The sequence below is a fragment of the Colius striatus genome, chromosome 6 (assembly GCF_028858725.1).
Source record: "Colius striatus isolate bColStr4 chromosome 6, bColStr4.1.hap1, whole genome shotgun sequence".
NCBI classification, from domain to species: domain Eukaryota; kingdom Metazoa; phylum Chordata; class Aves; order Coliiformes; family Coliidae; genus Colius; species Colius striatus.
Window position 1 is genome coordinate 47,539,609 of NC_084764.1, and position 13,481 is coordinate 47,553,089.

At 65.5% G+C, this 13,481-nt stretch overlaps 1 protein-coding gene across 1 annotated transcript in view; it reads right to left on the reverse strand.

The window, feature by feature from the left end:
• The window catches only part of LOC133625678 (leucine-rich repeat-containing protein 14-like), a 33,017-nt gene extending 19,819 nt beyond the window's left edge, over positions 1 to 13,198 (reverse strand). Inside the window, 1 exon segment of the mRNA XM_061998845.1 lies at positions 13,165 to 13,198. Coding sequence (XP_061854829.1) covers positions 13,165 to 13,198 — 34 coding nt within the window.
• Between the last annotated feature and the right edge of the window lie 283 nt (positions 13,199 to 13,481).

Genomic DNA, 13,481 nt, shown 5'->3' on the forward strand with positions numbered 1-13,481 from the left:
TCCCTGGGGTCCCATCACATCCCATCCCACCCCTGGGGTCCCATCCCAACCCTGGAGACCCATCCCACCCCTGAAGTCCTATCCCTGGGGTCCCAACCCAACCTAGGGTCCCATCCCACCCCTGGGGTCGCATCCCACCCCTGGGGTCCCATCCCAGTCTCATCCCACCCCTGGATTCCCATCCCAGTCCTATCCCATCCCACTCCTCAGGTCCCACCCCTGGGGTCCCATCCCACCCCTGGGGTCCCATCCCGTCTCACCCCTGGGGTCCCGTCCCACCCCTGAGGTCCCATCCCATCCCACCCCTGGGGTCCCATCCCACCACTGGAGACGCATCCCACATCTGGGGTCCCATCCCAAGCCTGGGGTCCCATCCATTCCCATCCAATCCCATCCCATCCCACCCCTGGGGTCCCATCCCATCCCACCCCTGGGGTCCCATCCCAGCCCTGGGGTCCCATCCAGTCCCATCCAATCCCATCCCACCCCTGGGGACTCATCCCAACCCTGGGGTCCCATCACATCCCATCCCACCCCTGGGGACTCATCCCAACCCTGGGGTCCCATCACATCCCATCCCACCCCTGGGGACTCCTCCCAGCCCTGGGGTCCCATCACATCCCATCCCACCCCTGGGGTCCCATCCCATCCCACCCCTGGGGTCCCATCCCATCCCACCCCTGGGGTCCCATCCCACCCCTGGAGACTCATCCCACCCCTGGGGTCCCAACCAGTCCCATCCCATCCCAAACCTGGGGTCCCATCCCACCCCTGGCGCCCCATCCCACCCCTGGGGCCCCATCCCATCCAATCCCACCCCTGGGGACTCATCCCAACCCTGGGGTCCCATCCAGTCCCATGCCATCCCACCCCTGGGGACCCATCACATCCCATCCCACCCCTGGGGTCCCATCCCATCCCACCCCTGGTTTCCCATCCAGTCCCATCCCATCCCACCACTAGGGTCCCAACCGATCCCACCCCTGGGGTCCCATCCTAACCCTGGGGTCCCAGCCAGTCCCATCCCATCCCACCCCTGGGGTCCCATCCCATCCCACCCCTGAGGTCCCATCCCACCCCTGGGGTCGCATCCCACCCCACCCCTGGGGTCCCATCCCATCCCTGGGTTCCCATCCCATCCCAGCCCTGGGGTCCCATCACATCCCATCCCAGCCCTGGGGTCCCATCACATCCCATCCCACCCCTGGGGTCCCATCCCATCCCACCCCTGGGGTCCCATCCCATCCCACCCCTGGGGTCCCATCCCACCCCTGGGGTCCCACCCAACCCTGGGGTCCCAGCCAGTCCCATCCCATCCCACCCCTGGGGTCCCATCCCATCCCACCCTTGGGGTCTCATCCCATCCCTGAGGTCCCATCCCACCCTTGGGATCCCATCCCATCCATCCTATCCCACCCTTAGGGTTCCCTCCCATCCCACCCCTGGGGTCCTATTCCATCCCCTCCCATCCCACCCCTGAAGTCCTATCCCTGGGGTCCCATCAAACCTCAGGGTCCCGTCCCACCCCTGGGGTCGCATCCCACCTCTGGGTCCCATCCCAGTCTCATCCCACCTCTGGATTCCCATCTCAGTCCTATCCCATCCCACTCCTGAGGTCCCACCCCTGGGGTCCCATCCCACCCCTGGGGTCCCCTCCCATCCCACCCCTGAGGTCCCATCCCATCCCCTCCCATCCCACCCCTGGGGACTCATCCCACCCCTGGGGTCCCATCCCAGTCTCATCCCACCCCTGGATTCCCATCCCAGTCCTATCCCATCCCACTCCTGAGGTCCCACCCCTGGGGTCCCATCCCACCCCTGGGGTCCCATCCCACCCCTGGGGTCCCATCCCATCCCACCCCTGGGGTCCCATCCCAACCCTGGAGTCACATCCCACCACTGAAGTCCCGTCCCTGGGGTCCCATCCCAAACTTAGGGTCCCATCCCACCCCTGGGGTTCCACCCCTGAGGTCCCATCCCACCCCTGGGGTCCCATCCCACCCCTGGGGTCCCATCCAGTCCCATCCCACCCCTGGGGTCCCATCCCACCCCTGGGGTCCCATCCCATCCCACCCCTGGGGTCCCATCCCATCCCACCCCTGGGGTCCCATCCCATCCCATCCAGTCCCATCCCATTCCACCCCTGGGGTCCCATCCCATCCAGTCCCATCCCATCCCAGCCCTGGGGTCCCATCACATCCCACCACTCGGGGTCCCATCCCAACCCTGGGGTCCCATCCAGTCCCTTCCCATCCCACCCCTGGGGTCCCATCCCATCCCACCCCTGGGTCCCATCCACTCCCATCCCATCCCAACCCTGGAGTCCCATCCCACCCCTGAAGTTCCACCCCTGAGGTCCCATCCCACCCCTGGGGTCCCATCCCATCCCACCCCTGGAGTCCCATCCCATCCCAACCCTGGTGTCCCAGCCAGTCCCATCCCATCCCACCCCTGGGGTCCCATCCCACCCCTGGGGTCCCATCCTTCCCCTGTGGTCCCATCCCAACCCTGGGGTCCCTTCCAGTCCCATCCAACCCCTGAGGTCCCATCCCAACCCTGGGGTCCCATCCCATCCCACCCCTGGGAACTCATCCCACCCCTGGGGTCCCATCCCATCCCATCCCATCCCACCCCTGGGGTCCCATCCCATCCCATCCCAACCCTGGTTTCCCATCCCGTCCCATCCCACCCCTGGGGTCCCAACCCGTCCCATCCAGTCCCATCCCAACCCTGGGGTCCCATCCCACCCCTGGGGTTCCATCCCTAGGGTCCCATCCCATCCCAACCCTGGTGTCCCATCCAGTACCATCCCATCCCATCCCACCCCTGGGGTCCCGTCCCAGCCCTTGGTGCCGCAGGGTACCGGTGGGGTTGCCAGGGTTGATGATGCACAGCACCCGTGGGCAGCAGTGCCGGCGGCCCTCGGCCAGCGCCCGCCGCAGCTCACTCAGCGCCAGTGCCCAGCAGCGTTCGTCGTCCAGGTAGTAGCCGAGCTGCACGGCCCCCAGCTCGGCGATGGTGGCCGAGTACAGCGGGTACTGCAGGATGGGCATCAGCACCCGCGTGCGAGAGGGCGCCGAGCCCGTCACCAGCAGCTTCAGGATTGTCTGAGGGCATAGGCATGGCATGATGGGGGGCGACGGGGGGCTGCGGACACGATGGGGGGGGACACGGGGATGGTGAGGGGAGAAGGGGATGGTGAGGGGAGAAGGGGGTGGTGAGGGGCACAGTGTGAGCACAGGGATGGTGATGGTACACGGGGGGGGTGAGGGGACATGCGGCTGGTGAGGGGACACGGGGGTGGTGAGGGGAGAAGGGGAAGGTGAGAGGACATGGGGGTGGTGAGGGGATAAGGGCATGTTGAGGGGACATGGGGGTGGTGAGGGGACACGGGGCTGGTGAGGGGACAAGGGCGTGGTGAGGGAAGAAAGGGATGATGAGGGGATACCGGGGTGGTGAGGGGACACGGGGATGGTGAGGGGACACGGGGATGGTGAGGGGAGAAGGGGATGGTGAGGGGACATGGGCGGGTCAGGGTACAAGGCGTTGTGGAGGGGACATTGGGCAGGTGAGGGGACACGTGGGGTGAGGGGATAAGGGGATGGTGAGGGGAGACAGGGATGGTGAGGGGACATGGGGATGGTGAGGGGAGACGGGCATGGTGAGGGGAGAAGGGGAGGTTGAGGGGAAAAGGGGATGGTGAGGGGCCACGGGGATGGTGAGGGGACACTGGGATGGTGAGGGTACAAGGGAGTAGTGAGGGGAGAATGGTATGGTGAATGGACACGGGGATGGTGAGCGGAGAAGGGGATGGTGAGGGGACATGGGACTGGTGAGGGGACACAGCGGGTGGTGAGGGGAGATGGGGATGGTGATGGGAGAAGGGGAGGTTGAGGGGACAAGGGAGTGGTGACGGGGCGTGGGGCAGGTGCGGGGACACGGGGGTGGTGAGCGGAGAAGGGGACGGTGAGGGGACACGGGGATGGTGAGGGGACATGGTATGGGCATAGGGATGGTGTGGAGCACGATGTGGGCACAGGGATGGTGTGGGACACTGTTTGTACATGGACAATGAGGGGACATTGTGTGGGCATAGGGACAGTGTGGGGGCACAGTGTGGGCACAGGGATGGTGAGGGACATGGTGTCGGCACAGGGATGTTATGGGTCATGGTGTGGGCACATTGATAGTGAGGGGACACAGTGTGGGCATAGGTAAGGTGGGGGGACACGGTGTGGGCACAGGGACAATGAGGGGACACGGTGTGGGTACAGGGATGGTGAGGGGACATGGTGTCCGGGCACAGGGATGGTGGGGGGCCACAGTGTGGGCACAGGGATTGGGAGGGGCACAGTGTGGTCATAGGGATGGTGTGGGACATGGTGTGGGTACAGGGATGGTGAGGGCACACTGTGGGCACAGGGACAATGAGGGGACACGGTGTGGGCACAGGGATGGTGTCGGACATGGTGTGGGCATAAGGATGGTGTGGGACAAGGTGTGGGCACAGCGATGGTGTGGGACACGATGTCGGTACAAGGATGGTGTGGGACACGGTGTGGGCACAGTGACAATGAGGGGACACGCTGTGGGCACAGGGATGGTGTGAGACACAGTGTGGGCACAGGGATGGTGAGGGTCACAGTGTGGGCACAGGAACAATGAGGGTCCCATCCCAGTCTCATCCCACCCCTGGAGTCCCATCCCAGTCCTATCCCATCCCATCCCACCCCTGAGGTCCCACCCCTGGGATCCTATCCCATCCCAACCCTAGGGTCCCATCCAGTCCCATCCCATCCCATTCCATCCCACCCCTGGGGACTCATCCCACCCCTGGGGTCCCATTCCATCCCATCCCAACCATTGGGTCCCATCCCAAATCTGGGGTCCCATCCCACCCCAACCCTGGGGTCGCATCCAATCCCAACCCTGGGGTCCCATCCCACCCCTGGGGTCCCATTCCATCCCACCCCTGAAGACTCATCCCTCCCCTGGGTTCCCATCCCATCCCACCACACCCCTGGGTTCCCATCCCATCCCACCACAACCCTGGGGTCCCATCCCAACCCTGGGGTCCCATCCAATCCCAACCCTGGGGTCCCATCCAATCCCACCCCTGGGGTCCCATCCCATCTCAACCCTGGGGTCTCATCCCACCTCTGAGGTCGCATCCCACCCCTGCGGTCCCCTCCCATCCCACCCCTGGGGACTCATCCCACCCTTGGGGTCACATCCCATTCCACCCCTGGGTTCCCATCCCATCCCAACCCTGGGGTCACATCCCATCCCACCCCTGTGGTCGCATCCCACCCTTGGGGTCCCATCCTAGTCTCAATCCACCCCTGGAGTCCCATCCCAGTCCTATCCCATCCCATTCCATCCCATCCCACCCCTGGGATCCCATCCCATTCCATCCCATCCCACCCCTGGGGTATCATCCCATCCCAACCCTGGGGTCCCATCCAGTCCCATCCTACCCCTGTGGACCCCTCCCACCCCTGTGGACCCCTCCCACCCCTGGGGTCCAATCCCACCCCTGGGGACCCATCCCAACCCTGGGCTCCCATCCAGTCCCATCCCATCCCACCCCTGGGGTCCCATCCCACCCTTGGGGTCCCATCCCATCCCACCCCTGGGGACTCATCCCACCCCTAGGGTCCCATCCCAACCCTGGGGTCCCATCCAGTCCCATCCCAACCCTGGGGTCCCATCCCAGCCCTGAAGTCCCATCCCTGGGGTCCCATTCGAACCTCAGGGTCCCATCCCACCCTTGGGGTCCCACCCCTGGGGTCACATCCCACCCCTGGGGTCCCATCCCACTCTCATCCCATCCCTAGGGTCCCATCCAGTCCCATCCCATCCCACCCCTGGGGTCCCATCCCATCCCACCCCTGGGGTCCCATCCCACACCTGGGGTCCCATCCAACCTCTGGGGTCCCATCCCATCCCATCCCACCCCTGGGGACCCATCCCATCCCACACCTCCGGTCCCATCCCAACCCTGAGGTCCCATCACACCCCTGGGGTCCTATCCCATCACACCATTGGGGACTCACCCCACCCCTGGGGACTCATCCCATGCCTGGGAACCCATCCCACCCCAACCCTGGGGTCCCATCCAGTCCCATCCCAACCCTGGGATCCCATCCCACCCCTGAGGTCGCATCCCACCCCTGGGGTCCCATCCCATCCCACCCCTGGGGACCCATCCAGTCCCATCCCACCCCTGGGGTCCCATCCCACCCCTAAGTTCCCATCCCTGGGGTCCCATCCCAACCTCCGGGTCCCATCCCACCCCTGGCTCCCACCCCTGGGGTCGCATCCCACCCCTGGGGTCCCATCTCAGTCTCATCCCACCCCTGGAGTCCCAATCCAGGTCCCATCCCATCCCAACCCTAGGGTTCCATCCAGTCCCATCCCATCCTATTCCATCCCACCCCTGGGTACCCATCCCATCCCACACCTGGGGTCCCATCCCAACCCTGGGGTCCCATCCCATCCCATCCCACCCCTGGGGACCCATCCCAACCCTGGGGTCCAATCCAATCCCATCCCACCCCTGGGGTCCCATTCCATCCCACCCCTAAAGACTCATCCCACCCCTGAAGACTCATCCCACCCCTGAAGACTCATCCCACCCCTGGGGACTCATCCCACCCCTGGGGAACTATCCAACCCTGGTGTCCCATCCAGTCCCATCCCACCCCAGGGGTCCCATCCAGTCCCATCCCACCCCTGGGGTCTCATCCCACCCCTGAAGTCCCACCCCTGGGGTCCCATTCCAACCTCAGGGTCCCATCCCACCCTTGGGGTCCCACCCCTGGGGTCGCATCCCACCCCTGGGGTCCCATCCAGTCTCATCCCACCCCTGGAGTCCCATCCCAATCCTATCCCATCCCACCCCTGAGGTCCCACCCCTAAGGTCCCATCCCAACCCTAGGGTCCCATCCAGTCCCATCCCATCCCATTCCATCCCACCCCTGGGGTCCCATCCCATCCAACCCCTGGGGACCCATCCCAACCCTGGGGTCCAATCCAGTCCCATCCCACCCCTGGGGTCCTATCCCACCCCTGGGGTCCCATCCCATCCCACCTTTGGGGACTCATCCCACCCCTAGGGTCCCATCCCATCCCAACCCTGGGGTCCCATCCAGTCCCATCCCAACCCTGGGATCCCATCCCACCCCTGAGGTCGCATCCCGCTCCTGGGGTCCCATCCCATCCCACCCCTGGGGACTCATCCCATCCCTGGGGTTCCATCCAGTCCCATCCCAAACCTGGAGTCCCATCCCACCCCTGAAATCCCACCCCTGGGGTCCCATTCCAACCTCAGGGTCCCATCCCACCCTTGGGGTCCCACCCCTGGGGTCGCATCCCAGTCTCATCCCACCCCTGGAGTCCCATCCCAGTCCTATCCCATTGCACCTCTGAGGTCCCACCCCTAAGGTCCCATCCCATCCCAACCCTAGGGTCCCATCCCACCCCTGGGGTCCCATCCCATCCCACCCCTGGGGTCCCATCCCACCCCTGGGGTCCCATCCCATCACCCCCTGAGGACTCATCCCAACCCTGGGGTCCCGTCCCATCCCACCCCTGGGGTCCCATCCCACCCCTGGGGACCTATCCAACCCTGAGGTCCCATCCAGTCCCATCCCACCCCTGGGGTCTTATCCCACCCCTGAAGTCCCATCCCTGGGGTCCCATTCCAACCTCAGGGTCCCATCCCACCCTTGGGGTCCCACCCCTGGGGTTGCATCCCACCCTGGGGTCCCATCCCAGTCCTATCCCATCCCACCCCTGAGGTCCCACCCCTAAGGTCCCATCCCATCCCAACCCTGGTGTCCCATCCAGTACCATCCCATCCCATCCCAACCCTGGAGTCCCATCCCATTCCACCCCTGGGGTCCCAACCCGTCCCATCCAGTCCCATCCCAACCCTGGGGTCCCATCCCAGCCCTGAATTCCCATCCCTGGGGTCCCATCCCAACCTCAGGGTCCCATCCCACCTCTGGAGTCCCACCCCTGGGGTCGCATCCCACCCCTGGGGTCCCATCCCAGTCCTATCCCATCCCACCCCTGAGGTCCCACCCCTGGGGTCCGATCCCAACCCTGGTGTCCCATCCTATCTCACCCCTGGGGACTCATCCCAGCCCTGGGGTCCCATCCCATCCTACCCCTGGGGTCCAATCCAGTCCCATCCCATCCCCCCCCTGTGGACCCATCCCCCCCCTGTGGACCCATCCCCCCCCTGTGGACCCATCCCACCCCAAGGATCCCATCCCATCCCTAGGGTCCCATCCCATCACACCCCTGGGGTCCCATCCCATGCCACCCCTTGGGACCCATCCCAACCCTAGGGTCCCATCCCATCCCAACCCATCCCATCCCACCCCTTGGGTCCCATCCTATCCCAACCCTGAGGTTCCATCCAGTCCCATCCCATCCCACCCCTGGGGTCCCATCCCACCCCTAAGTTCCCATCCCTGGGGTCCCATCCCAACCTCCGGGTCCCATCCCACCCCTGGGGTCCCATCCCACCCCTGGGGTCCCATCCCAGTCTCATCCCACCCCTGGAGTCCCATCGCAGTCCTATCCCATCCCACATCTGAGGTCCCACCCCTGGGGTCCCATCACATCCCAACCCTTGGGTCCAATCAAGTCCCATCCCATCCCATTCGATCCCAACCCTGGGATCCCATCCCATTCCATCCCATCCCACCCCTGGGGTCCCATCCAGTCCCATCCCAATCCTGGGGTCCCATCCCATCCCTGAACTCCCATCCCTGGGGTCCCATCCCACCCCTGGGGTCCCATCCCATCCCACCTCTGGAGTCCCACCCCTGGGGTCGCATCCCAGTCCTATCCCATCCCACCTCTGAGGTCCCACCCCTGGGGTCCCATCCCACCCCTGGGGTCCCATCCCATCCCACCCCTGGGGTCCCATCCCATCCCAACCCTGGGGTGCCATCCCACCCCTGAAGTCCCATCTCTGGGGTCCCATCCCAACCTCAGGGTCCCATCCCAGTGTCATCCCACCCCTGGAGTCCCATCGTAGTCCTATCCCATCCCACCCCTGAGGTCCCACCCCTGGGATGCCATCTCATCCCACCCCTGGGGTCCCATCCAGTCCCATCCCATTCCATCCCATCCCACCCCTGGGGTCCCATCCCACCCCTGGAGTCCCATCCCATCCCACCCCTGGGGTTCCATCCCTAGGGTCCCATCCCATCCCAACCCTGAGGTCCCACCCCTGGGATGCCATCTCATCCCACCCCTGGCGTCCCAGCCAGTCCCATCCCATCCCATCCCACCCCTGGGGTCCCATCCCACCCCTGGGGTCCCATCCAACCCCTGAGGTCCCATCCCAACCCTGGGGTCCCATCCCATCCCACCACTGGGAACTCACCCCACCCCTGGGGTCCCATCCCATCCCATCCCACCCCTGGGGACCCATCCCATCCCAACCCTGGTTTCCCATCCCGTCCCATCCCACCCCTGGGGTCCCAACCCGTCCCATCCAGTCCCATCCCAACCCTGGGGTCCCATCCCACCCCTGAAGTCCCATCCCTGGGGTCCCATCCCCACCTCAGGGTCCCATCCCACCCCTGGGGTTCCATCCCCAGGGTCCCATCCCATCCCAACCTTGGTGTCCCATCCAGTACCATCCCATGCCATCCCACCCCTGGGGTCCCATCCCAACCCTGGTGTCCCATCCAGTACCATCCCATGCCATCCCACCCCTGGCGTCCCGTCCCAGCCCTTGGTGCCGCAGGGTACCGGTGGGGTTGCCAGGGTTGATGATGCACAGCACCCGTGGGCAGCAGTGCCGGCGGCCCTCGGCCAGCGCCCGCCGCAGCTCACTCAGCGCCAGTGCCCAGCAGCGTTCGTCGTCCAGGTAGTAGCCGAGCTGCACGGCCCCCAGCTCGGCGATGGTGGCCGAGTACAGCGGGTACTGCAGGATGGGCATCAGCACCCGCGTGCGAGAGGGTGCCCAGCCCGTCACCAGCAGCTTCAGGATTGTCTGAGGGCACAGGCATGGCATGATGGGGGGCGACAGGGGGCTGCGGACACGATGGGGGGGGACACGGGGATGGTGAGGGGAGAAGGGGATGGTGACGGGAGAAGGGGATGGTGAGAGGACACGGGGATTGTGGAGGGGAGAAGGGGGTGGGGAGGGGACACAGGGGAGATGAGGGGACATCGAGATGGTGAGGGAACACGGGGCTGGTGAGGGAACACGGGGCTGGTGAGGGAACACGGGGGTTTTGGAGGGGAGAAGGGGGTGGTGAGGGGACACAGGGGTGGTGAGGGGAAAATGGGTTGGTGAGGGGACACGGGGGGCGTGAGGGGACACGGGGGGGTGAGGGGACACGGGGACGGTGAAGGGAGTAGGGGATAGTGAGGGGACACGGGTGGTGAGGGGAGAAGGGTTGTGAGGGGAGAAGGGGATGGTGAGGGGACATGGGGGTGGTGAGGGGATACGGGGGGGGGTGAGGGGAAAAGGGCTCGTGAGGGGACACGGGGCAGTTTAGGGGACACGGGAGTGGTGAGGGGAGAAGGGGAAGGTGAGGGGACAAGGGGGGTGGTGAGGGGACATTTGGCAGGTGAGGGGACACGGGGGTCGTGAGGGGTCACGGGGCTGGTGAGGGGACACGGGGGGTTGAGGGGACACGGCGGGGGTGAGGGGACATGGGGATGGTGAGGGGACACGGGGATGGTGAGGGGAGAAGGGGGTGGTGAGGGGAGAAGGAGGTTGAGGGGAAAAAGGGGTGGTGAGGGGACACGGCGGGGGTGAGGGGACACTGGGATGGTGAGGGGACAAGGGGGTGGTGAATGGACACGGGGATGGTGAATGGACACGGGGATGGTCAGGGGACAATGGGATGGTGACGGGTACATTGTGGGCACAGGGATGGTGAGGGGACATGGGACTGGTGAGGGGACACAGCGGGTGGTGAGGGGACACGGGGGTTGGTGAGGGGAGATGGGGATGGTGAGGGGAGAACGGGGTGGTGAGGGGACACGGGGATGGTTAGGGGACAAGGGGATAGTGAGAGGACACAAAGGTGTGGGCACAGGGATTGTGGGGCACAGTGTGGGCACAGGGATGGTGAGGGGACATGGTATGGGCACAGGGATGGTGTGGAGCACGGTGTGGGCACAGGGATGGTGTGGGACACTGTACATGGACAATGAGGGGACATTGTGTGGGCATAGGGACAGTGTGGGGACACAGTGTGGGCACAGGGATGGTGAGGGACATGGTGTCGGCACAGGGATCATGAGGGGACATGGTGTGGGCACATGGATGGTGAGGGGACACAGTGTGGGCATAGGTAAGGTGGGGGGACACGGTGTGGGCACAGGGACAATGAGGGGACACGGTGTGGGTACAGGGATGGTGAGGGCACACTGGGCACAGGGACAATGAGGGGACACGGTGTGGGCACAGGGACTGCGTCGGACATGGTGTGGGCATAAGGATGGTGTGGGACAAGGTGTGGGCACAGTGATGGTGTGGGACACGATGTGCGCACAAGGATGATGTGGGACACAGTGTGGGCACAGGGATGGTGAGGGGACATGATGTGGGCACAGGAACAATGAGGGTCCCATCCCAGTCTCATCCAACCCCTGCAGTCCCATCCCAATCCTATGCCATCCCACCCCTGAGGTCCCACCCCTGGGGTGCCATCCCATCCCAACCCTGGGGTCCCATCCAGTCCCATCCCATCCCACCCCTGGGGTCCGATCCTATCCCTAGGGACCCATCCCACCCCTGGGGTCCAATCCAGTCCCATCCCACCCCTGGGGTCCCATCCCATCCCACCCCTGGGGACTCATCCCACCCCTGGGGTCGCATCCAATCCCAACCCTGGGGTCCCATCCCATCCCACCATTGGGGTCCCATAGCACCCCTGAAGTCCCATCCCACCCCTGGGGTCCCATCCCATCCCACCCCTGGGGTCCCATCCCACCCCACCCCTGGATACTCATCCCACCCCTGGGGTCCCATCCCATCCCACCCCTGGGGTCCCATCCCACCCCTGGGGTCCCATCCCACCCCTAAGTTCCCATCCCTGGGGTCCAATCCCAACCTCCGGGTCCCATCCCACCCCTGGCTCCCACCCCTGGGGTCGCATCCCACCCCTGGGGTCCCGTCCCAGTCTCATCCCACCCCTGGAGTCCCATCGCTGTCCTATCCCATCCCACATCTGAGGTCCCACCCCTGGGGTCCCATCACATCCCAACCCTTGGGTCCAATCAAGTCCCATCCCATCCCATTCGATCCCAACCCTGGGGTCCCATCCCATTCCATCCCATCCCACCCTGGGGTCCCATCCCACCCCTGGGGTCCCATCCAGTCCCATCCCAATCCTGGGGTCCCATCCCATCCCTGAACTCCCATCCTTGGGGTCCCATCCCAACCTCAGGGTCCCATCCCAGTGTCATCCCACCCCTGGAGTCCCATCCCAGTCCTATCCCATCCCACCTCTGAGGTCCCACCCCTGGTGTCCCATCCCAACCCTGGGGTCCCATCCAGTCCTATCCCATCCCATCCCACCCCTGGAGTCCCATCCCATCCCAACCCTGGGGTGCCATCCAGTCCCATCCCAACCCTGGGGTCCCATCCCACCCGTGAAGTCCCATCCCTGGGGTCCCATCCCAATCTCAGGGTCCCATCCCAGTGCTATCCCACCCCTGGAGTCCCATCGTAGTCCTATCCCATCCCACCCCTGAGGTGCCACCCCTGGGGTCCCATCTCATCCCACCCCTGGGGTCCCATCCAGTCCCATCTCATCCCATTCCATCCCATCCCATTCCATCCCATCCCACCCCTGGAGTCCCATCCCATCCCACCCCTGGGGTCCCGTCCCACCCCTGGGGTCCCGTCCCACCCCTGGGGTCCCGTCCCAGCCCTTGGTGCCGCAGGGTACCGGTGGGGTTGCCAGGGTTGATGATGCACAGCACCCGTGGGCAGCAGTGCCGGCGGCCCTCGGCCAGCGCCCGCCGCAGCTCACTCAGCGCCAGTGCCCAGCAGCGTTCGTCGTCCAGGTAGTAGCCGAGCTGCACGGCCCCCAGCTCGGCGATGGTGGCCGAGTACAGCGGGTACTGCAGGATGGGCATCAGCACCCGCGTGCGAGAGGGCGCCCAGCCCGTCACCAGCAGCTTCAGGATTGTCTGAGGGCACAGGCATGGCATGATGGGGGGCGACAGGGGGCTGCGGACACGATGGGGGGGGACACGGGGATGGTGAGGGGAGAAGGGGATGGTGACGGGAGAAGGGGATGGTGAGAGGACACAATGGTGAGGGCACAGGGACGGGGAGGGGACACGGTGTGGGCACAGGGATGGTGTGGGGAACAGTGTGGGCATAGGGATGGTGAGGGGAGACGGGGATGGTGAGGGGACATGGGGCTGGTGAGGGGAGAAGGGGCTGGTGATGGGATACGGGGGTGGTGACGGGAGAAGGGGCTGGT